Source organism: Ursus maritimus, unplaced genomic scaffold (assembly GCF_017311325.1).
Source record: "Ursus maritimus isolate PB19 unplaced genomic scaffold, ASM1731132v1 scaffold_32, whole genome shotgun sequence".
Lineage (NCBI taxonomy): Eukaryota > Metazoa > Chordata > Mammalia > Carnivora > Ursidae > Ursus > Ursus maritimus.
This window is the reverse complement of record NW_024425786.1, coordinates 25,347,893-25,372,534: the sequence shown is the minus strand read 5'-3', so window position 1 is coordinate 25,372,534 and position 24,642 is coordinate 25,347,893. Positions and strand designations below refer to the sequence as shown.

General features: G+C 51.3%; 1 protein-coding gene across 1 annotated transcript in view; it reads left to right on the top strand.

Annotated features, from left to right (window-relative positions):
- The window catches only part of CSMD2 (CUB and Sushi multiple domains 2), a 567,391-nt gene that overhangs the window by 264,648 nt on the left and 278,101 nt on the right, over positions 1-24,642 (top strand). Inside the window, exons 6-7 of the mRNA XM_040619227.1 lie at positions 11,815-11,927; positions 24,174-24,251. Of these exons, the coding sequence (XP_040475161.1) occupies positions 11,815-11,927; positions 24,174-24,251 (191 nt within the window). The remainder of the gene's footprint in view (positions 1-11,814; positions 11,928-24,173; positions 24,252-24,642) is intronic.

Genomic DNA, 24,642 nt, shown 5'->3' with positions numbered 1-24,642 from the left:
TCAACACGTATGCGATTCAGGGGAGACACTTCTCATTTGGGTTGATGGATCTCTTGTTCCAGATGGATCTGGTCAGTTTATCCCCAGTTCATAGAATGCCCTGAGTCCTGTGGGTAGACTGACTTGGATAGCCCACAGAACCACACTAGCACGTGCAGATACAAACACAACCTGGGTCTACTACTACTGAGATCACGGGCTGGTCAAAGTGAAGCGTCTACTCCTAGTCCAGCGGCCTAGTGGGCAAGCGGATAGGAAGTGGAACAGATAATCAGGCGCAAGCATGTAATCAGCATGGCAGGGGCCAGGCATGCCTGCTTACCTCTGACAGGACACAGCAAAGGAGGAGAGGATGAGGTCTAGAACAAGACCAACTTAGGGGAGAGAACGCCCACAATGAACTGTGGATGGGTCCCCCTCACAGGCCTTGACAGAGCCCCTCCATTATGCCACAGGGTAGGAAGAGTAGTCCCTGATTTTTTTGTCTAGCCCCCTGCCTCTTTCAACTACCATGAACATCTTTCATTTTGTCTGCCTAACACCGACCCCTCCCTCCCTCTGAACACATCCCTTCTTTTGGAGAACTGTCCTCCAAACAGTTCTAGCAGGGGCCTATGCTCTTGGCCCCAGGAGTAGGCACCCCCCCCCCAGCTGGACTAATCAGAGGCTTCCAGTGACCTTTTCCTAATTAGAACTAACGGAAGGGATTGTTGTCTTGTTTCTGGAAGTGAAGGTGTGAGGATGAATCGGAGCTCCTAAGGGTGGTCATAGGTCCAGCTTGAGCGTTGCCACTTGACGTGGAAAGCATGAAGCCAGCAGACAGAGCACAACAGAGATAGGGCAAAGAGAGAGGGGCTTTGTGGCGTTTGGGTCCCTGGGTCTAGTCATCCCTGGAGCCAGCTATGGCTTCACTACAGCAGCCAGTCATTTCTTCTCTGTTCCAAGCTGATTTGATCTGGACTTCTGCCGCTTGAAACCAAAAGTATTAGCCCAGATGTGATAGAGGTCAGCGATATGAGAAGACAGGAAATCTCCTCTCCCCTACTTGTCCATTCTTTCCTTCCTATCTCCTTCCTCTCCCCTCTACTTGCTTTTGCTCCACTGTACTAATGGCTAGACATCTGGTTTGTTATTCAGAAAGTGTACATACGACACCGGCACATCGTTGGCCCTCAATAATAATAGCAAAGGGTCTTTGAGCACTTGCTATGTGCCAAGCACTGTACTGAGAGCTCTATTATCTCACTGAGACGTCCTGTCAACTCTATGAGGTGGGTGCTATTGTTATCCTTAGTAAATAGAAGGGGAAACTGAGTCCCAAAGCCGGTCAGTTACTTGCCCACAGTTAGACAGCTGGTTAAGTTTAGAGCTGATACTTGAACCCAGGCAGGTACCTTCCAGGGCCCATGTTCCTAATCTCCACCCCAGACTGCTTTCTATTCAGTAAGTGTTAGCACTTTGCCCATGAGTCTCCCTTGCTGCTTGGAGACATGCTGTGATCGAGAGTATGTGGCAGCTGTGTCTGGAATCCTTAGCAGGAGTTTACGAGCATCACCATATCACCCTGAATTGTCACAACGCACTGTGAGACACACACTGGGAAAGAGAGACTCAGGGAGGTGAAGCAGTCTCCCAGGGTCACACAGCCAGTGGATGTGGAGGCAGGATCCAAATCCAGCTCCGTCTGACTAGGGTACTTGCTCACTGGCCTTCACATCCCTGACATGTTTTAGACCATCGTTCTCCAGCCGACTGGAGGCTCATGCCCTCAGCCAAGGCTTCGGAGCTGCCCGGCTCTCAGGCAGGGCTGGCTAGCTGCTTCCTCCTGGAGGGGGAGGGGACATCGATGAGGCTCCAGCTCAGAATGGCAGTCGAATGGCAGGCAGAGGCTGGCATGGGAGGCTCCTCCGGAAGCCATCTGCAAACATTTCCTCAGGATGAGAAGTATTATCCAAATATAATCCCCAGAGGCCTCTACAAGACATACATTGCACCCTCCCTGGGAGGGGGACAGGCCCCTTCTCTGACTCATGTCTGCCAGTGACAGGTGGAAGATGGACAAGGCTGAGAGAGCAGGACTGGTGGAGGCCAGGCTGGAGCCACTGAGGGAGAAGGGAAGGTGGCTGCCACGTGGACTGGCTACCCTGGGTGCCATTCAGAGTGCCCTGTCCTTTTCTCCCTGCACTGCCCTGTGACCAGACTGGATGCAGGCACCCTTACTTCTCCAGGGAAACCTAGGCCAGGTTTCCTATTTAATCCCTGTATGCTCTGGAAGGTAGGGTTCAAGGCAATGGTAAGATCCCATCCCTTCTCCTCTCAGAACTAACTAAGCAAGGGAGGAAAATATGTCACACTTGTGAGGCACCTGCTGTGTGTCAGGCACAATCCTGGACACCTTACATACACAAGCACAGCTGTTCACAGGACTCCCATTGCACAGATGAGGAAACTGAGGCTCAGAGAAATTTTGGCACATCCCCATACTTACACAACTAGTAAACGGTGGAGCCCAGACTCAAATACAGGGCTGTGTTGATTCAAGAGGCCAGGCCCTTAATCTTTGACCTCCTTAAACCTATTGCCTCTGTGTAGGGGAACAAGATAGGTGGTGACCCAGACAGGTGGGATCTCCACATAGGCAGAGACCTGAGCCAGGAAGGCGAGGGGGTCCAGGGAAAGTGTGAGTGTGCCTTTGTCACCACGCTCCTAGGGCACCCAGGTCTTGGGCCGGTCCTGATGGGGAAGGCTTTAATATCTGAGGCCATGGGACCGTGAGGTCTCCAGGGGAGCTCTCCGGTCTAACCTGGAGCAATAGAGACTCGGGCTGGGGGCAGGGAATGGCTGGCTAAGGATTCAGCAGCAGGGCAGAGACTGCGCTTAGATTCTGTCCCAGGCAGAAGGCAGCAGGACGTGGAGGAGGACAATGTACTAGGGGCAGCACGTTGTGTAAGAGTGATGGGGCGGGGGCACGGACGGAAGAAACGATGCCGGTCCACCCCCTCCCCTAATCTCCCTCCTGTGCACGAGCCTGGCCCGCGAGGCCCTTTCTGCGTCGAAGCCCCTGCACGGTCCCACCGTCGGATTGGCCCCACTGGAGTCACATGACCACCCTGGGCCAATCAGCTTCCGGCTGAGGGTCACGTGGGTGCTTGATCTTCGGAGGCTTGCCCCTCACGGAAGGGAGTGGGACTGCCTGCTTTAGACGCGGAGACAGAATGTGAGGAAGGTGGGCAGCCCCTGGAAGGTAGCCGAGGACCCGCCACCAGCCCCGTCACCCAGAGTTCGGCCCCCGGCCCCACGCCTGTCCGCAGACCCAGCGCCAGTCTGCTCTCAGAAGCTTCGTGAACAGGGCCTCCGCGCAGAGGCAGGAGACGCCCCAGGCAGCAGCCTTTCTGGGTGAGCAGCCGGGCAGGGAATGCGAGGAATGGACACCCCAGGCCACTCCCAGACCTTCTCAAGGTGCCACCCCCAACGCGCGAGCCCCAGGACCCCCAGCGGTGACGACACCCGCATCCCAGGGGCAGACACTGCCAGGAGCTCTGCCCTTCCCTCTCCCGGGCTCGATACAGCCCTCCAGGGAGCAGTGCGTCTGGAGGAAAAGCGTTTACCTGATGTAACTTGTGTGGGTTCCCTGGAGCTAACAATTAGCTGAGCAGGGAAGAGCCCTGATAATTTGTTGAGTTTATTGAGTTGCTGCTGGGAAGAAGGAACATTTGCCCACATTGATTACCTCACTGGTAGTGCACTGGGGACATGTCAGAATGAGAAGAGTCCCCCAGAAAGGTACCAGCATCTGCCAAGTGACTGCCGAGCACGGTGAGGGCTGAGGGACCAAGGGGGTGGGGTGGCCCATCGTCATAGGAAACCGAGATGAAACCAAGCATGGCCTTGGAGGCTCTTCCACTGTCTCCAGGCTCACCTGCTCGCCTGCTTTTCCCCACATATGCCCTCTGCTTTCACTAGCAGAATCTCATTCATTTGTTCACTCATTCAAGCGTTCCTTCTTCTAGTAAGCGATATTTATTGAGGCCTTTCCACGTGTTAGGTTTCCATGCAAGGTACTGAGGAAAGAACTGAAGAAGAAAGAACAGCTCTGGTTTCTTTCAGGAGCGCACAGTTTGGAGGATGAGGCAGACCCCTGGATGATGCTTGGTGAGACAAGCACCAGGCTAGAGGAGTACAGGGAGCCACAAGGTACACAGGAGAAGCCAGCCAGACTCTCTGGAGCCAGTGGCTGTAAGATGCCGCGTGAAGGATGGGCAGGAAGTAGCTAGAAAAAGGATGGGGGTGGATCAAAGTGGACAGGGAGAATTTGGCAAGGAGCTGACTTCTCGATCTTTGGAAACAGAACAGATCTGGACTTTTTTTTTTTGTCGAAAAGGCTGTAGATGAGATCCATACATAGCTGGCCCTTAGGCCTGGAAGTCCTCTGAAGTCCTCGTCAATTTGGATTTTAATATTAACTGATTCCCACTCTCCTAGTAGCAAAGGGGAGGTGATTAGAAAAGATGCCCACTGTTGCAAGCAGGAGACTGCCGTCCGTTCATTCATTTATTCATTCATTCACAAAGCATGCATAATGAAAGTGTTCTTAGCCTCTCCACCAGAGCAGCTCCCTGGGGTAGCTGGCAGGCCCATGGCCTTGTTAGATCTTCCTGACCGATGCCTGGTGGCACTCAGCACCAGCTGCCTGCGGACCGTCTCCCACCCCCACCACCGACACCCATGCACTCCATGCTCCCACCAGCTGAGTCTTGCACTTTCTGAGAATCAGATGGGTTTGTTGCCAACTCTCTTGGTGCCAGTCATACTTGTTATTGTAATTATGTGATTTAAATTAAACATCACATAAACTGATGAAATATGAGTGTGAAAGGAAATAGAGTTGCATCTATGGAAACTAAATTGATGCTTTGGAAAGACTCCATGAAGGAGAATCTCTAAAAAGAATTGCTTCCTAAATATTAGGTGTGAGTGACTGAGACAATTGCTGAGTTCCATAGGGGCAGGGACCAGGTCTGTCTTGCTCACTGCTGCATCCCCAGTGCCCCACACAGTGCCTGGCACGTGGCAGGTGCACAATAGATATTTGTTGACTGAACGAGCTGTAGCAGAATTGGATATGGCAACCGATGCATTATGGGTGGAGTTTATATAAGAGAGATGGGGTGGAGAACGAAACCATGGTCAAAGGAAAGACCTTGGTCCTGCTTTAAATGGACTGGTGCATAAATGTACACTGAAGTATTTGTACACTCTCATGAAATGTTTTAGCTGTGTATGTATTCTTTTATTATTCCTTACTTGGCAATTACTTTTTACCAACAAGCTACGTCATCTACAAGGCTTAGGGTAGGTGTCAGGAAACTGTTTCTTCAAAGGGCGAGATAAATATTTGGGGTTTTGCAGGTTATAGTTTCTGCCACCACTACTCAACTCTGTCATCGTAGCTTGAAAGCAGACAATATGTAAATGAATGATCACAGTTGTGATCCAATGAAACTTTATTTACAAAAACGGACACCAAACTATAGTTTGCCAACCCCTATTCTAAGGAATTGATTTGTTCCACGTGCCAGGCACTGTGCTGTGTTGCTGGACATAGTGAGACAAAATCCTGTCCCTGCTCTGACAGAGCTTGGCTTCTAGTTGGGGAGATGGTTACGATTTTGTGTGTCCAGTACCATGACAGGGGCATGAGCGTGGTGCAGAGGCATCACAGTGAAGGTAAATGCTTCTCCCGTGGGGGCAGGGAAAGAGAGAGGTGGAGAAAAGGAGACCTTTTGGTTAGGTTTATGGGAGCAGTGATATTTCCCCAGGAAGTCAGGTGGGGCAACAGGAAAGGACATTCCAGGTAGAGGGAGTGGCATACGCAGAAGCCTGGAGACATGACAGAAGCTGGGGCTTGAAGTGAGTGTCACTGGAGAGGGGAAGGTGTGAAAAAGTCTAGACTTTATAATACCGGAGCCAGTGCGCCTTTGCTCCTGGGTTTCCAGCAAGGCAGAAACTTGGGCAAATCTCCCCACAGAGTACAGAGATGGACTGAGGGTGGGGGGGGGAGGATCAGAAGGCTGTCTCAGTAGTCCAGGTGAGGATGATGAGGTCACGAGGCAGAGAAGACTTGGCTGCCATTGGCCATGGAGAGCAGGAATGGGAGGAGGTAAGGATGATGCTTGGGTTGGGTGAGTAGGAGGATGGTGTGGATTATGGGGAGAAAGAATACTGAGGAGCAAGAATGATTGGCAGAAGCTTGGGTTTGTTCAAACAAGCCCCAGAACCTCCAAGTAGGTAGCTGGGATTTGGATCTTCATACCATGGCTCAGCTGCTCAGAGCTGCCTGAACAACTGGGATGGGTAGGCACCACTGAGAACCAGATCTTGGGATGCCTTAAGTCTTAAGACTCAGGGATTCAAGCAGTCCATATCCAAAAGAGAACTGCATTCATCCCGGGCCCTTGCCCACTTCCAGGAAAATAGATAACATCATGGGTTCGTCCTGGGGAAAGCATTTATCTTGACATAGCAAGAATCCTAGGCATTTGGCTAAAGGAAAACTGATACGGAAATCATTGGTGATGAGAATGGGTATCAGGGCTGAGTCAACAAAGGCTCACTTCAGAGATGAGAGGTACTTTGGGCGGGGACAACAGGAGTCAGGTCTCCAACAAGGGCCTTGGTGCCCTTTGCCCACCACCACCAAGCCATTTCCAGAAGGGTTTTTCCCTGGTTACATCATGGTGCCCTCTCCATCCCCCAGAGAGGAGAGCACATGGCAGGTGGGGAGGGAAGAGGGCGTGGGAGTGGGGATAAAGTGGCAAGCACCTCCTATATTTTATATTCTCCCCAGCCAGCTTTGGAGTTGGAAAGATGGTTTCTGCTTGCCCCTGGGATACAGAGATTCTCCAACCCTGTGTCAGATCCAGACTGTGCACAGCTTAGCTGAGAGATAAAGCCCACAGGAGATGCTCTGGGGGCACAGAAGCCAGATGCCCTTGACCGAGGAGTGGAGATTGTGCAGAGAAGGGGACATTGCAGCTGAATCTGATAGATTTCAGGCTTTGCAAGGACTCCCCATATCTAGGGAACCAGTGGGAGTGGCACCCACTGGCAAGCACCATGCCTTGTATCCAGTATATGCTTGGTGAGTAAATGAGTGCGTGGATGTTCTCCTGAGGATATCAGTTTTCAGGAATACTGAAATTTAAAGCAGGATCTCCTAATACTCCTCCCCCTCTGCGTACAGCTAGGCAACGACTCCATGCAGACTCAGTTATCATCTCGGCGCCTCCAACACCCTGACTGGAGGAGAAGCTTCTTAGGAAGAAATGCTTTCCATGAAGTATGCTCTGAGCTCTCTTATTACCAAGACAAGAACTTGGAGCTTTCTGTAGGGGAATTCAAAGCCACTTTTCCCATCATCAACTACATGCATTAAAGGGAGCGGTTGTGTTTTGTTGTTGTTGTTGTTGTTGTTTTTAATTCTCCCCAAGCCAGATTCCATTAATGAATCCCCATTTAACGGAAGTCAATTTACCAAAAAGAAAAAAAAAATGAGTGTAATTGCTTAAATACATTTTATGCTGTGCTGCAATAGCAATTTCCTGTGCGAACTTGGAGTTCCCCAGGCCCCCCAGAGTGAAGTTAATGTGGACAGAAAGGTTTGAAGGGGAGAATCTCTCTTTGTGTTTCTCTCCTTTAATTATGATTCTAAGAGGGAGCAAAATTAAAGAGGATTGGGGGGGGGAGGAAAGGGAACAGAATGGAATTCAGCCTGAACTGTTCCACCGCCTTCCTTCATGCTTGTGTGTATGTGGCAGTACAATGCCATGGATGAGTACATAGGCTCTGAGTGGGGTGCTGTGAGTTTGACTCCTACCTCTGCCATTTAATAGCTGTGTGACCTTGAACAAGTTTCTTAACCTCTCTGTGCAGCCAGGTGGTACAATGGGAAAGGGCAGAAAGAGCAGCACGTGCAAAGGCAGAGAAGCACAAAAAAAAAAAGCAGTGTGTGTTCCAGTACAAGTAGGGTCTTCTCTTTGATTGCAGATGGTGTGTGTGTGTGTGTGCGCACACACACACGCTTGCACGTGTGCTCAGGAAAGGGAGGCAGGCAGGAGTCAGACCAGGAAGAGTTCATCGAGAAGGTGACATTTGATCAAAGGCTTAGAGGAAGTGAGGAGGTGAGCCACATGGATGTCTGGGAGAAGAGCCAGCTAGCAGGCAGACAGAATGTCAAGTACAAAGGCCCTGAGGCCAGAGGAGGTCTGGCCAGTTTTGAACAGCAAGGAGACCCATGTGGCTAGAGCAGAAAGAATAGAGATGAAGGGGGGAGGAGGTAGGAGAGGTGAGGACACACTGACTTTTTTTAAAGCCTGAGGCCATAGTAAGATCTTTTACTCTAAGGATAGGAGCCACTGAAGGTTTGTTTTTAATTAACTCTATTCAGGTATGATTTGCAAAAAATAAAGTGACCCATTTTAAATGTACAGTTTTTAAAGCTTTGACCAACGTGTACATCCCACATAACCACCATCTTCTTCAGAATGTAGAACATTTCCATCACCCTAAGAGGGTCTCTTGTACTCCCTCCCAGGGGATCCCCACCGGTACCTCTTACCCCCCCAGGTACCTCTTACCCCCCCAGGTACCTCTTACCTCTGGCAATGACTAATCTGCTTTCTCTTGCTATAGATTAGTGTTTTCCAGAGTTTCATATAAATGGAACTATACCGTGTATCCTCTTGTCAGGATAATGCTTCTGAGAGTCGTCCATGTCGTTGTGTGTATCACTGGTTTGTTGGAGAGTGTTCAGTGAGGCACGGCACCATCTCATTGGCAGAGTCTGATGTTATGACTCCAACACAGAAGCCCCCAATTCTTGGGATGGTTGCCAAGAAAACTCTCCAGTGTGCATTTACATGCAAGGAGGCAGGAGCAGAACAGAGTAAAGGTGTGTAGGCACCACAGGGCCCTGAGAGTTTAAACCTTGGGAACCAACAGTTAGCAGGAGTCCTAGGGATGGGTCAAGGTGTGGGAAAGAGGGAAGACAGATGTCCCTCGGGGCTTCTCCAGGCTGGACAGCTGGAGTTAAAGCAGATACGGGGGCTGGAGAAGCCTCCCTGACTTCCGCTTACCATCCGGATCACTACTCTCATCCTGCTCCTGGGACCCGGGCACCCTCCCCACATTGCAGTTTGCAGTAAACAGCCTTTGGTTCTGAATTATTCAGGTAAATTCTCCCTATTTCTCCTTCCCTTATGTAAATAGTCTCCAAGCTTTGTCATTGAGATAGAATTGAATTTGGCCTGGGGAAAAAAAAAACCCCACAATACTGTTTGTGGCTTCTTAGAAAACTTAAATGACTCAGCCAGTAATAAACTATTTTAAATGGGATCTGGTGAAATACGGTAATTGGTTTCTATAATAGCTCTTACCATGGCAATATGGGTTATATTATTGGAGTTTGGTGTGTGTCAGCATTTTCATTATAGTAAAAATTCAGTTTTGCAGGGTATGAAGCCGCTTGGTTACTTCCTTTTTTTAATACATATTTATAGGGACCCACCATGTCGGATCTCTTCCATTTGCCCCTCCAAATCCTCTCCCCAAACTTCTCCACTCCGTTCCATGTCTAAGAAGACTTAGCTGTGGGTAGGGCTACTTTAGTACGCTCCTTTGCTTCCGACTTCCAATTGGGATAGATCAACAGAAGCATCAGCAGGAGGTTGGAGGAGGGGTGGGAGGAATGTGAGTTCCCGATATCCATTCTTTGCTCCCTCCTGGTGGGACTTACACAAACTGCCTGAAGATCTGGGTCCTGTATGGTGGCCCTTTCCATACAGCCTTCTTTTTCAGGGATACAATTTCCTCTCCAGGCCCATGAGTGGTAACAAGTTGTATGGATACTGCCCCATCCCTGGTGGTTTCCCCTTTATAAAGAGTCCATTCATGGAACTCCTGGAATTATTTTCATATGACTGCGCCACCTGTTTCGTCCTGGAATACTGATGTCCCTGCTCTGTACCAACCATTGTGCTGGGTGATTGGTACAGAGATGAAGAACACAAGTAGACAAGAAGAAAAGAGAGCTGCCATTTACCGAAAGCTCTCTATTTGCCAGGGACCATGCTAAGGTCTTTGTTGTGCATTGCCTCATTGAATCCTTGCAACTCTTTGAAGGAATGGTTGTTATTGTCCCCATGTTAGAGATAAAGTCACAGAGAGCTGAGGTAATTTTTGTTAAGATAACACAGCTGATGGCTCTAGAGCCCTAACTTCACCACCAGGCTACCGCGCCCTCTTTGAGGAGGTATCGTAGGGAAACACACACCTAGATGGGGAATCATAATCGGAATGCAGTGCTGTGGCATCACGCAGGAGGGGAAAGGAAAAAGATTTCTTGAGCTCATATGTGTCCGGTACTGGGCTAGGTTCTTTGCCCACAGATCTCGCATTTATCCCGCGAACTCTTTAGGCTGCTGTTAGTGTTCTCATTCTCAGAAAGGTTCAGTTAACTAGTCCTAGGTCATGCAGCTACTAAGTGATGAAGCTGGATCTGAACCCAAATCCATGTGGCTTCAAAGCCAAGCAGAGGAGGGAGGCTTTCCTGGGACGTGATGACAAAGTCATCTCAGGCAACACGGGGGGTGCAGGAGAGACGGCTATAGGTGGGCCCATTCTAGGTAGAAAAGGCAAAGACCTAGGAAAGGACAAAGCATGCGTGCTTAGGAGATGTCTATGGGGTGACCCTGTGGGGGTGGGAGCAGACAGGAGGGAGGTGTGATGCTGCCAGAGGGGAGGCATAAGGAAGCTTTGTACCTGATTCATATGCAGGGAGGAAAAGGCGGAGAAACACCAGTACATGGGCCAGCTCCAGGGTTGTGGGGCTAGAGGAGGGAAGGTAGGATGGAGGGGGTTCCTGGGGTGCAGGGAACATGCGGGGGGTGGGAGGCATCAAGGCTCAGCCTGAGTGTGGCGGAGAGGGCCAGCGCTGAGCAGAGGCTTCTTCTGGCAGGGAACAGAGTGGGAAGTTTGAAAGGCACTGGGTCTTGTGTAGCTACTAGGGAGCCCCTGAAGTTTCCTGTGCTCCAGGAGGAAGGATCTGGTTGACCTGGAAGTTGGCTCAAGATGGCAATTGGCCAGGAGGCTAGGGCAGTGAACAGCGACAGTGGGAGAGACCTCGGTGCCCCACCCTCTGGGCTGGACTGGCTAGGAGCCAGAAGAGGCTAATGTCAGGGAGGAGCAGACCCAGCAGGGAAGGGGAGGCCGCTTATGGAGGCAGCAGCAACAGGGGAGGAGCCCCAGGAGACCTGGGGCCTAGTGGGTGACCCCAGAATGGGCTGTCACACCACTGAAGGGCTGCACTGCCTGAAGTGCCTGCCTAGGCCCTTTCCACGGACTCCCTGGGGGCTCGCTGGGGGCACCGTGGGCTCGACTTTCGCTGAGGGGTCAGGATCTTGGCGGGGGGTGGCTCCGCTGGGAGGGCTGGGCCCCTCTCCTGCAATTGTGGTCTGTGGCACAAGGGAGTGACACTTACCGACACTCCTGGCTGGGGGGAGGGGATGGGACTCTGCTCCTGGCCTGAGGGATCCACCCTCTCCCCAGCATCTCCAGGTAACCCAGTGGTGGGAAGGGTCCCTGAAGAGCCACCTGAAGCTGCTCAGGCCCCTGGTTGCTGGAGGGCAGCCGGGGTGGCACCGCCCTTCCTTCCTGCTCCAGGCCTGGGCTGAGGTCCTAGCGAGCATGGGAAGTGGGTCACGCCTGGATGCCTGCCCCTGTCTCACCCCTGACCCCGCCCACGTCGTGTCCCCACAGGTTCACCGGAGCCAGCCTCCCAGCCCCTGTCATCAGCAGCAAGAACTGGCTGCGGCTACACTTCACCTCGGACGGCAACCACCGGCAGCGTGGCTTCAGTGCCCAGTACCAAGGTAGGCGGGGCCACCGTGCTGCCTCAATGGGCCACAGGGATAACTCCAGGAGAGCTCAGCCTGTCCCCAGGCTGGGGCCAGGGTGACTTCAGGGCGGACGTGCCTCTGTCGTCCTGTTCTTATTTGCAGACCTAGGGTCTCCACATCTGCATCTCTGCGTCGGCACGGGGCGGCCTGTTGCCCAAGGCAGCGGCGGGGCTGTGTAGCCGCTGCTGCCCCTCTCCAGGCCCTCCGCAGGCCAGGCTGATCGTAATACCAAATGCTTTTGAAGAGCCAGGCACTGTGCTGGGCATTTGATAAGCATCGTCTCATTTAATCCTTATCATTCCCCTGCGAAGTCAGTGCTGTCACCATTCCCGTTATATGGACAAGGAAGCTGAGGCCCAGAGAAATTAAGCCAGTTTCCCAAGGCCATCTAACTCCTCCTGCCTGTTGAATCCAGAGCCCAACCTCTCAACCACCGGCGTTTCACCTCCCCCAGCATAAAGTGAAGGAGAGCCGTACTTCAACTCTCTTTCGTGCCGTGCAGTGCACGAATATATTACACACACAGGCAGGGAGCTCTAGGAGGGCTCTAGCTCAGGTGCTCCAGTCTGTGAAGAGCTGCCTGGCCGCCAGAGCCCACACAAGGAATGGTAGGTGGAAATCGCAGATAAGCAGATTTCTGCCGTAGTCCTGAAGAATTGGCTAACCCCAGGGCGGGGAGCTCCTCAGCCCTAGAGGAGATCCAAAGTCCAGTGGACGTATGGGAGCAGATGAGGACATTGCTTTCAACCTTGAGTTTACTCGAAGTACACAGAATTTATAAACACCAAGGGTGGGCTTTAGAACTTGCTCATTAAGCCCTTAACTGCTACCACTTACAAGCTGATGTTGGTTCTGATTGATTCAACAGCGAACTTGTATTGCATACCTCTAAACAGAAGGCCCTGGAAGGCCTTGGGGAATAAAAGGCCGGGTGGGCTCACGTTGTGAGTGAGTGAGTGAGTGAGTGAGTAAAACCAGTGGTGTGCAGAGAATGGGACCATGTAAGGCTGAGAAAAAGCAAGAAGTGCCTCCTGGTGAGGGTGTGCTGGGGTGGGGGTGAGGGGGGAGTGCGGATTCTCCAGGTGGAGAGTGGGGGTGGAGAGCGGGCAGCTTGTCCTCGCTAACCCCAGGTCGGAGGCTCTGGCTCTGCACAGCAGCACCCATCGCTCACCTGGAGGTGGCAGGGGCAGGGGGCAGCCTCCGCCACGAGGCCCCTGGGCCAGGCTTTCTGGCCGGAAACTAGGATAAAAGGGGCACTGGAGGCAGAGGCACTACCTTTAAAATTCTGGACCTTTCCTAAACAGCCTCATTTCCTTAGTGTTGGGTAGCAGGACACCTTTGAAATATTTAAAAAATAAACCCCAAAGCCAACCTGGTCTGACAAGCTTCACAAAGCCTCACTCTGAGTGCTTTCCTGGAAACATTTTTCCACTGTGGACGATGAGGTTTTGTGGGAGCAAAGCACCTGTCTGGATCTTTTTGTTGTATTTTCCAAAACAGAAAAGCAGAGATGAATATTATCATTTCATCTGATTAAATAGGTAGCAGGATTTCTACTATTTCGGGTGCCTGAGGGCCTGTTTGGCATGGTCGTGGGATATAGTTTGACGCCAGACAACGGGCGACTCTAGAAGGTCAGGAGCACAGCTGCTGTGCAGGAGGCCCTGCGCCCCTGTACGAGGCCCTGTCCCTCGTTGCCCCACTGGGGCCGCCCCACAGCGCAGTGGCAAAATGTGTTTTTAATTCCCACGTTTCAGCCAAAGAAGCTGAGGCTCAGAGAGGTTTTGTAAGAAGCCTAACACACACAGATCACACAGGCTGTAAGTGGTGAAGCTTGAATTCCTTCACAGGCTCCTGTGAGTTTTCTGCAAAACCAGAGGGCCCTCTCTGAATGGTGCCTCAAGTGTCTTACCTTTCCTATTTAACTGGTAGCTTTTAAACTTTGGTAATCTCATCCTACCATTTAAAAAAAAAGTACATTTTTCCAGCACAACCCAGTACACATATCTATCTATGGAACTAAAAAGAAAATGTCACCAAGTGGTATTTACCCTTATGAAGCATGATGCACCCTGAAAATTTCCAATTTTTAATGTTAACTGCAACCTCTAAATGAATTTCACAAGTCTACAGCAGAGAGCAACCCACGGTCTGAAAATCTGCTTTAGTGATGAACTTCTTACAAGCAGGCCCTATCTTAGCCTCTCCATCTCCCTGAATACAGCCCAGAGCAGCGTTGGCACGTTCACATGCGCCAGTGTTTCCAGAGGGGCTTCAAGGCTTCAGGCACTTGGCATTTATTACTTCATCCAGCCCTAACAGCAGCTGTGGTAAGGAGGTCGTCCCCTTAGCCCTCCAGAGGTGAGGAGCCAGGGATTCAGAGAGGGTGCGTAGCTGGCGCAAGGCCTCATCGATGGAGTGTTGGAGGCAGGATTTGCACCCCAGCGGTATTCGTCTGCACCCGGCATGCTTATATATATGGTATATATATATCGTGTAAATAAATGATTCTTCCCTGGGAGTTTCTTTCTCTAGTGTTTTCCAGACTGGGGGCACAGAGCGCAAGTGTATGCCGTAATCATTCAGTAACTCGGTTGGCGACTCAAGTAGGGTTCCTCAGCCTCAGCACTGTTGACGTTGTGGCGTGGAGAGGTCTTTGTTGTAGGGGACTGTCTGGTGCGTCTTGGGATGCTTAGCAGTGTCCCTGGCCTCCATCCAGTAGATGCTAGATGCCAGTAGTGTCTCCCTCAACACACGTAGTCGTGATAACCAAAATGTTTCCACACGTAGCCAAATGACCCCTGCATACAAAGTCACCCCCCATTGAGAACCACTGCTCTGAAGGAAAGGAAGCTTGGGAATGACTAAAATAATCTCAGTTTTGCAGCTGGCAAATACAGCCCCAAAGTGTGGCAGAGAAAGCTTTTAGTCAGGGGGCTAGCAGGAGATAGAAGGCATCCTGCCCGGCTTTCACTGAAGAGGCTTTAGTGATAGGACCTTTTACAGAGGATAGGATGGGATTAAAGGACCCCACAAGGATGATGAGGCCCTCAAGGACCACGCAGCAGGGACGCCTTCACCACAGCGGGGCGTAAGGGCCCGAGGGGGTAGGAGAGGTGCCACCTGGCAGAACTGAGGAGCCTGACCACCGCCAACCCCACAGGGTAGGAGGAGGGGGCTTGGGAATCAGTAACTTGATCTCTCTCTTTCTTCTGTCTCCCTCCTGTCTGCTGTGCCTCCCATCTGCCAGCCTGAAAGGAGCCAGAAACGGGAACAGAGGTCCTGCTGTGGCCCGCTGTGTACCCTGTGAGGCTAGGAGCCTTACCAGCGGGCCCCTCACTCTGGCAGTCAGTCCACAGAGCAGACCAGAGAAGTGTGGAGACTGGGTCTGGGGACACATCAGCATGGGCTCAATTTCCGCTCCCCTCAGCTTGATGGTATTAGTCTCAAGTGATTTATGGCACTTCAGGGCTAATCATATAAACCCCTAAATGGATTGATGGGCAGTGTTTTGTTTTGTTTTGTTTTTCCCAGAAACCAAATCATACATTGAGTAAATAAATGAATAACCTACAACAATGCACATTCCATTCGCACCTCAGTCCAATGAGAATTTAGGGGTATTCCTGGCCAAACCGGATTTTCAGTACTACCTCAGGGGATCAGAGGACCAGAGTTCTAGTGTGACGGTGCATCTAGCCGGCTGTTGGACGTGGGGCGAGCGTGTTGAATTTCAGGCATTTTGGTGTGACACGGCCATGTGACAGCACAGAGAGGGGCATGCGGCTAGGCCAGTCTCTGCTGTCAAGGAGAACAGGTTAAAGAGAGGAATAGGCGTAAATCTATAAGTTGTGTGCAGCCAGATAAGAGCTATAATTGAGGCCCAGGAAAGGTTTCTGGGATTAGAGATAAAGGAGCAATTAGTTTGGCTGGAAGCACTTAAAAAAGCCAAAAAAAAAAAAAAAAGAAGAAGAAGAAAAAGTGGCAGCGACATCAATGTGGGCTTCAGAAAGATGCCATGCAGATAGTGAGGAGCGTTCCAGGTAGAGGGAAGGCAAGAAAACCCGAAAGTGCTGAGTCTGATGCCCCCCAGAGACCTGCGTGACCAGGGTGGAACTGGGCCAACTGCAGCCCGCCGGCCTGACCCAGCCGTCTGACTGCTTTTGTACGGTCCTCAAGCTGAGAGCGGCTTTTACGGTTTTAAAGATTGAAGAAGAAAATCAGAAGAAGGTGGTTTCATGACACACAGAAACTGTATGAAATACAAGTTTCTGCATCCATAAATAAAGGTTTATGGAACACAGCCTTGCTCATTCACTTACGAAGTGTCTCGAGCCTCCGGAGTGCCACCAGGCCAGAGTTGGGTGGTCTGCAGCTGAGACATGGCTCACAGCCCAACACATGTGCTCCCAGGCCTCTCCCCAAAAACATTTGCCTCCTGAGCGCGAAGCCCACCATCCAGAGCGTAGGGCAGCAGTCAGGGCAGTGAGCTCCGAGGCCAGAGAGGGAGGCAGGGCTCACACTATGAGACGCTGCAGCGAAGACAGGAGATCAGAAGTCTTTAACAGGAGGGAGACGTGTGGGTGCCTGGGTGGCTGAGTCAGTTAAGTGTCTACCTTTAGCTCCGGTCATGATCTCAAGGTCCTGGGATCGAGTCCCATGTTGGGCTCTGTGCTCAGCAGGGAGTCTGCTTGTCTTTCTCCCCTCTACCCCTCTCCCCTCTCGTGCTTTCTCTTGCATGCGTGCACGCGCGCTCTCTCTCTCAAATAAATAAATACAAATCTATAAAAAATTATTTTAAAAATTAGGAAAAAAAAAAACCAAGAGGGAGACATGATCGCATTTTCATTTCGGAAGATCTTTGCTCTCGGATGAAAATGGGAGGACAATTAAGAGTCTTTGAGAATTTGAAGACTCCAAGGATCCAGGGTTTAGGCAGAGGCAGAGAGAGACTGGAAGAGGCCTCCCCACGGTCACCTGCCTGGACTCGTGGCCCCCTCGATCTGGGATTTACAGGTATAGAGGAAGGAGGCAGAGCAGTCAGAGGTGACTTCGGTTTCTAGCTTGAGTGAGTGGGTAAAAAGTGACACTATCAACCAGATGGTCTGGGGCAGAGGCAGATGAGAGTGGATTTGCTTGGAACACGTTGATCCTGGGACCGTATTGGCATCTCCGGGCTTGGGGGCCCTCTAGTAGGTAGCTGGCTGGTCTGTCAGTCTGTAGCTCAGAGAAGGGTCTGGGCTGGAGAGAGAGATGTGAAGACCCAAGGCAAGGTGGAGGCAGAGACCACCAATCCCCACTCTGGGCAGAAGTCCTCTTCATATGGATGTAACATGAGAGGAGGGAGCCCAGAAGAGTGGTTTTCAGGGTGGGTTCTTGGAGGCCGAAGGGCTTCTCCCAGCAGCTGTTTTGGTAAGGACTGAGTGGGTGGGGCTCCGGGTTCACCACCCTCCACACACACACCACCAACTTGGACCAGAGCAGTTCCTCTTTGATCTGTTTTGTGTAATGGGCATTTACCTAGAAGTGTAATCACAGGTCCCTGCACTAAAGTGTTTGGCAATCACAGAAATCGAAATTCCTTAAGGCTCCTTCCAGTTCTGGGAGACCACTGAGGTTATGCAATCAATCCTTCTGCCTCCAGGCGAAGAATATTTTCAGTCCTTCTCCCAATGCTAATTGCTTTCTTGTTTTCTTTTCAAGCCTACAAGGAATGATATTGAGAAGAGCCTTTCTTAAATGCCCCCAGTGGCCGATGATCACAGCTGGTGAGGGTCTTCTCTGGCGGGGGAGCCAACATACCTCCCAGCTCACTCTTGCCCTGCTGGTCAGTAGAGAGGGAATAATACTGACCCCCCAGGGCTATCGGAAATTAAAGGAGGTCCTGCTAAAATATCTGGCCCACGGCAGGTGCTCGGGAAATGGAACCCTCAGGCCTTAGACTCCACCGGTCACCTTGACTCCCTGTTACAGGGGAACCCCTTGTGCAGTGAGAGGTAGAGCTGGTGGCTCTGGCTTCTCAGGCGTGGGCTCTCTGCCTGCCATTCTGACATGATGATTGTCATCTAGTGCCCGACCCTCCCTGTAGCCCGGATCCTTGTCTTCTTCAGGGATTCTAGTGGCTATGAGCTTTGCTGTGGTTAACCCACAGGCCACACCAGCAGCATCCAACAGAGTACTTCTTACGGCGTTCAGTAGCTTTGTACGTCTTACAACCCGTAGCTGGGCTGATGATTCTTTTCTCCTCCGTATTCAACCAACCACCCAGTGTGGCGTATAACCAGCTTCCGAGGGGCTTGCATCATCTTCTAAACTGTCAACAATCCTTCCACACCTGCATTCGTGGCAGTGGTCATTGCTGGAATTTTGAGCGTTCTTCCCATTGTTGCTGTTCCAGGCTTTTGCTCTCCATTAGCTGGAGCAGTGAATTCAAGGTGGGAATGACCCAGAGCAAATCACCCAGATGGTGCCTTTTCCAGCAGCGGGTCTTGGAGCTGTCACTCTACCTGTGACTCCTCCTTTTCATTCTCTTCCATGTCACATTTCCTGGCGACCTTCAGCACAGCTCCGCCCTCTGAAGTGTCACCAGATGTCCCTGGAGCTTTTCTTTTCCACGGTCACTAGTAGTGATTCCTTGAATATTTCTCTTTTTGAATCTTGTCGTTTTTCCCTTGCAAGAATGTGGCATCATCTTCGGTCCCAGTAACCTGTCCAACTTTTCCTAAATCATGAAGCAAACGATCTTGGAAATTCAGAGGCCGGCTCTCTTTTCCAAACACCATACCATCAACAGCAGCAGCTTGCTTCTTTCCGTGACACTGGAACCTGGAGCTTGGGCTGCTCAACCTGCAAGCTGACTTCCATCCTACTCCCAGTGAGTGTGCTGAGGGCATCTTCAGCAGTCACAACCCAAGACTTCCATCGGGCATTGGTGGCTTCAAGAGTGGGTACCACGGACCGGACACTGGAAACCCTAAGTACCCTAGGATTTCCACTTCTGAACTTTTGATGTATTATTCAGGTAGGGAGATGTGCAATCTTAGGCATGTTCTGTGCCTTCAATTCCTGCTTCAGTCATTCAGTGTTTTCCTGCCCCATATTGAGAGAATACTCTTTGAACTTTTGTGATTACGTCAGAAGCAGTACTGCCGATTTGTCTGTCTCCATTTGCAGAAACTGTAGCAAAATGAGCAATATCTTCAGAAGAGCTTTAGGCTCTTCCTGAGTTCAGCAGTTACGGTTTCAACACGCAACATCACACCTTTCCTAATTTCCACTGGATTAACACCTTTGCTCATCTTCTTGAAGCCTTCCATGGCCACGGAGCGTGCCAGGACAGTGGCAACAGTGGTGCCACCCCAGCCTCTTTATTTGTGTGTTGGCAACATCCTGGTCAATGTTGGCGCAGTTGTTTTATATTTATCCCTCAGGTCAGCTGACCTGGCAACAGACACCGCACCTTTCGTTACATCGAGGCTTCCCCAGCTCTGTTCCATACCACTGCTCTTCCCACTGTTGTCCAGAGCAACGGCTTCAGCATCTGCTAGAAGGTCTGTGCCTTCTTGAAGCATTAGATCTCGGGCATCTGCAGCAAATGTTCCATCTTTGGCGTAAATCTGAGTGCGAGGAGGCTGGTAGCCAGCCAGAGGCAGGCTCACAGCGACGAGGGAGGGGCAGGGTGCACACCCACCAACTTTTCTAAGGGAAAAATCAGATTCCAGTTTTTAAAACATCATCCTTTGCAACATTTTTGGGGGTGAGTTATGAGTGAATCAGTGAATAAAATCCAAGCCAAAAAGAGTTTAGGGCAGGAATGGCTTAGAATCCTGAGAGAAAGATATACCCTGGAAATTTTTTCTATGGTTGAATAAACTGGGTTTGGTGAAAGAACAGTATGGGGAGATGAAGGGATGGTCTAGCCAGTAGGCCAGCCAAGTGGCAGGGAAAGGGGAGTGATCAGGGTGGTGCTGGGGCTTCCCCTTGTGAAGGGAAGTCTGACTCCATTGGGAGGAGAAGCTGCAGGTTGCCTCAACGTCGTGATTCCCAGAGCCTTGGAGACAGGTTTAGCACCTCCCCTCCTCCCCTAACAGGTCCTTGTCTCCTGCTAGCTCAGCCCAATAACTCATGCTGCAGACTAGAGAGAAATTTGTATTGCCAGATTCTTCTAGCTAAATGTGCACCATGTGTCCCGCTAACCTTTACAACAGCGGGGAAATGTCTTGTAATTAACCAGAATATAAAGGATGAATGGAGCAGCCTGGCAGTCTCCTGTAGTCATTATCATTCGGAGGAGATGAATGTACCTAGTAAGATTTCCATCAACCAGTTCAAGCCAGCACTTTTCTCTGGGAGTCCTGACTTTGTTCACGGTGCAAAAGCATGTGCAAGTGTGAATTATATTTTGTATGTGAGTATTTGGAGCCATGCATACCCAAGGGCACAAATGTGTTGTTGTGGGTGTGCCCATTGTAGACATAGATGCATATGTGTGTGGGTCTGTGCCCAGGCACGTACATATGTGCATCAGGGGTGTGCATTCACATGGAGCCGGAACCGTGGAGCCAGCCGCAGGCTCCATTTTATCTGCAGTGCATCAGCGGTTACAAAATCCATTTTAGAGACCAGAGCTTCAGCGTAATATCATAGGCACTACACTATGGGCATTCCATGAATGAACGAATGAATGAATGAACGAACGAACGAACAAACAACATGTACGGGTACATGCCAGAAATTCTCTAGGTTCTTGCTACTTTATCAAGCGTTTCTGATTGGGTTTGTCAGTAGCATACTGTGGAGATCTAGAGGGAGAAAACCTCTTGTTCTCTGACGCTTTTTACCTGGCCTGCCCTGGTCTGTCAAGCTTGCTCTTACTCAGCTCATTTTGTGGCTGATTTCCCATGGTGTTCCTTTTTCCTTGATCACTCACCACTCACTTGGTCAAACTGTTTAAGAGACAAATTAGTTGTGTATAATTCAGGGTGTGACAACTCAAAAACTGAGGCCCCAGCCTATGGAGGTGATTTCTTGATATTCACATCCCCAGTAATGTGGATCTTGCCAAGGGCTTACCCCCCAGCCAAGGCCACTTTCCTGACCCATTCATCAACTCCCACGATGGTATGGGTTCACAGTACGGGCTCCCCTCCCCAGAGCCGGGCCTGGGCCAGCTGGACCTGGCATACACCTTCTAGAGATTACGTTGTTGATGTGAGGAACCACCATCCAGAGAGCAGGGCCCCTGCCTTCCCCAGGCTTGTGTTTGGTGCACACAGACAGCACGGGCCACGTACCTCTGAGACCAGCTCAGAGGAGTAAACAGTCCAAGGTTTATATGTAAATTAAGAAGCCCCCTGAGGCTTCTCAGATTCCTTCTCGTTCACTTCTTCTGACCACTTTAGCAAGGTCCATCCTGTGGTAAATAGTAGGGAGGAAAAGAGGAAGGACAGGAGTTCATTCCTGCTGGGAGGGTGATGACATCATCCACTGCTAGCAGTGGCCCAGGGGGTATAAAGCACTGACCTGGTGGGTTACATCGCCCTTCTGGGGGAGGGCCGAGTAGAGCGGATGGGCATAGAAATTGGAAGGATTCCTTCTGGAGCCTCTTCCTGAGCGCAATCTTGAGAAGAAAGGAAGGAGGGCTCCCTCTGAGCAATCTCCTCATGCCCACCTGCCTCTCAGGGTCCCCCTTCAGCAGCTGCAGGGAAAACTGAAGCAGCATTTACCCCTCGGAATGGCTTTCCTGGTACACTGGCCCCTCCTCCCGTTCCTCCTTCCAGAGAACACCAGGACGGGAAACAAGGCGATTGGGAAAACTCTCACCTCCTCCTTCTTGGCCAGGTGCCCAGAGCCATCTGCACAGACCTCCCCTCGAGTGGGCCACCCTGGCTCATGGAGACCCCTCTCCCCAGCCCAGCCCCAGTACCGGGGCATCAGGGAGAAGAGCTCGAACTGTCCCCACAGGACCCGGACCAGCCCTGTTCTCTTAGGGATGACTGAATCCGAGGAATTTCCCCCCTGCTGCACTGTATTAGCTAGGCTTGAATAATGCATGTTTCCCTACTAATACCCTCTGTTTGATAATGGGTCCACGTTAGTGTTCATTGGAAATTTTCCTGCTGGATATACATGGAGAGTAATGCACATTTATAAAAAGGCTTTGAATGCACGTCGAGAAGCAGTGGCTCCATGGTAGTAACTGAATTTGATCAGGCATTCAGTTGAGCAGCTTGCCAGGGGACAAACCCTCGGGGAGCTTTTTGATGTAGGCAGAGCTGGGGGTTCTGGAGGGACTGGGAGATGGGCCCTTGCATGCCTGATCACTGTGGGCTTTAGTTTCGGGACTGGCACATTACCTCAAGTGCAGAGCAAGTACCGGAGTTTTCCGGGCCTGAGCCGAGGCAAAGGAGAGATTCTGGAGAAGGTTAACAGTGCCCCTGGGATGGCTTAGGGGGCAGGTCACAAGAGAAGATGCTAAGGTTCAGCCAAGAGCACAGCTGCCTCCTGACTATGTGACCCATAGCAAATCACTTAAACCACTCTGAGCAGCCGGTAATTAACTACCAAGTAGGGATAGTAACTACTGGTCAAGGTTGGTGGATGTGTGAGGAGCAAATGAAATGATTATCGAGGGCCCACCATGTACCAGGATCTATTCTAGGCATAAAGGTTGCATCAGTGAACAAAACAGACAAAAATTCCTGCCTTTGTGATCCCGTGTGTTGGAAAGTTAGGGAGATAAAGTAGGGAAGGGAGCAGGGTTGCTGGGGGTGCAGTGTAGCTGTAAACAGTGGTCAGAGAAGGCATCTGCGAGGAAGCAGTGTTTGCACAGATGCTTCCAGGGACAGAGGGAGTCATGAAGATACCCTCGGAGAAGAGCATTTTAGGGAACTGGCAGGTGGAAGCAGGAACAGGCCTGGCATATTTTAGGAACACCAGGGAGGCCCGTGTGGCTGAACAAGAGTGATTAAGGTTGGAGATAAGGTCGGAGGTGTGCTGGGAGGGCAGATTGGTCTATGCAGACCACTCGAAAGACTGGCTTTTACTTTAGGAGAAGCGGGTTGCCACTGAAGGGTTTTGAGCAGAGATGCAATACGGTCTGACTTATGTTTTAAAAGGATCCCTCTGGCCCTTGTGTTGAGAACAGGCTCTATGGGGCAGGGAAGATGGGAGGTCATGGCAACCAGGGGGGAAGCACCGGAGACCTGGACCAGGGTGGCAGATGTGGAAACTGCACTTGGGATATACTTGGGAGGGTGTGATGGCTCCTGGCAGATCAGGTGTGGGTGGTGGGTGTGGTGGAAGCAGACGAGTCAGGGATGCTGACCCGAGTAAAGAACTTGAAAGGCATTTAGCCCAGGGCCTGGCACACAGGAAGTGCCTGGTCCCAGTTGCCGCTACCATTGCTGGGTACCCATCTGAGAGGGGCTGAGCCACTGGCAGGGGCCAGCTGGGAGAGGGCATGGGGGTCCGGGACAGATGCATCGAGCAGTATACCCAGAGACAGGATGAAGCCCTTAGAGGCCCCCAGAATGCCTTGGGGAACCGGGGCAGTCAGACACAAAGGAGGTAGATGGCTTCAGAGGAATGGCCTTTGGAACTGTGGCGTCCAGGCTCTAGTGCCTTTTCTGTGCTATTTGGCAGACTCCTGATGAGCTGTGGACTGGACTGAGATGGGATCAGAACCCAATTCAGTCATCAGGCCACCACCTGAGCCAGGCCCCATCCCCCAGTGACCTCCAGGACTCAGCTTCCCCTGCCCACAATAGGTCGGCTGGAGTAGGCTGCGCTCAGCGAGGCCGAGTGCCTCTGCTCCACATGTTCCTCATCCTCCTGGGACCAGTCATGTCTTCTGCCAGCGATGGCAGGGATGTGAGAGACCAAGCCTAGTCTGGCAGGTACTCTGCAAGCCTTTGGACATGTCAAGACCTCCTCCAAAATTCCAATGGCCAAACCCAAAGTCAAGGGGTGAGGGAATATACCCCACCTCTTAATGGCAAGAACTATAAAATCACACTGCAAAGTGGATACAGGGAGGGTGACAATTCAGGGGCATTGCTGCATTCCAATGCCACCTTTGGTATGTCCTCGCCCAGAGGGACTTCTGGCTTTGACCCACCCTGGACTATCCCAAGCCAAGAGAGGGCATCATTCTAGAAGGACCCCATCCTCAGTCACAGATAACAACTGAAACGATTTTCCCTCTTACCTCCTCTCTAGTCAAGAAGCAAATTGAGCTGAAGTCTCGAGGTGTGAAGCTGATGCCCAGCAAACATAACAGCCAGAAGACATCTGTGTGTAAGTGTCCGCCTGCCCGCCCGCCCGCCGGGCCTCTTGCTTGAGGTCAGACCCGCCGGCGCTGTGACCGCAGGGAAGCCAGATAATGCTGCAGTGATTTCCCTTCAGTTCTGCCTCCTTCCGTCCCAGGTTCTGCACATGGACACACTGACCTAGTGGCCAGCGAGCAGCCCCAGGGTCTGTCCTTTGCCTCCTCCTCCTCCTCCTCCCCTCACTTCCCTCCCTCCTCCTCTTTCTCCCTCACTTCCCATTGTGACTACAGTCCAGGGAGTCATTACTGCTACATTTCTCTCTTTATTTTTTCCTTTTGAATCACTTCCACCTGCTAAAACAGTCCTCTTTCTGCTCCTTGCCTAGGAGTCAGTAACCCCCACCTGGGATCTTGGAGGCT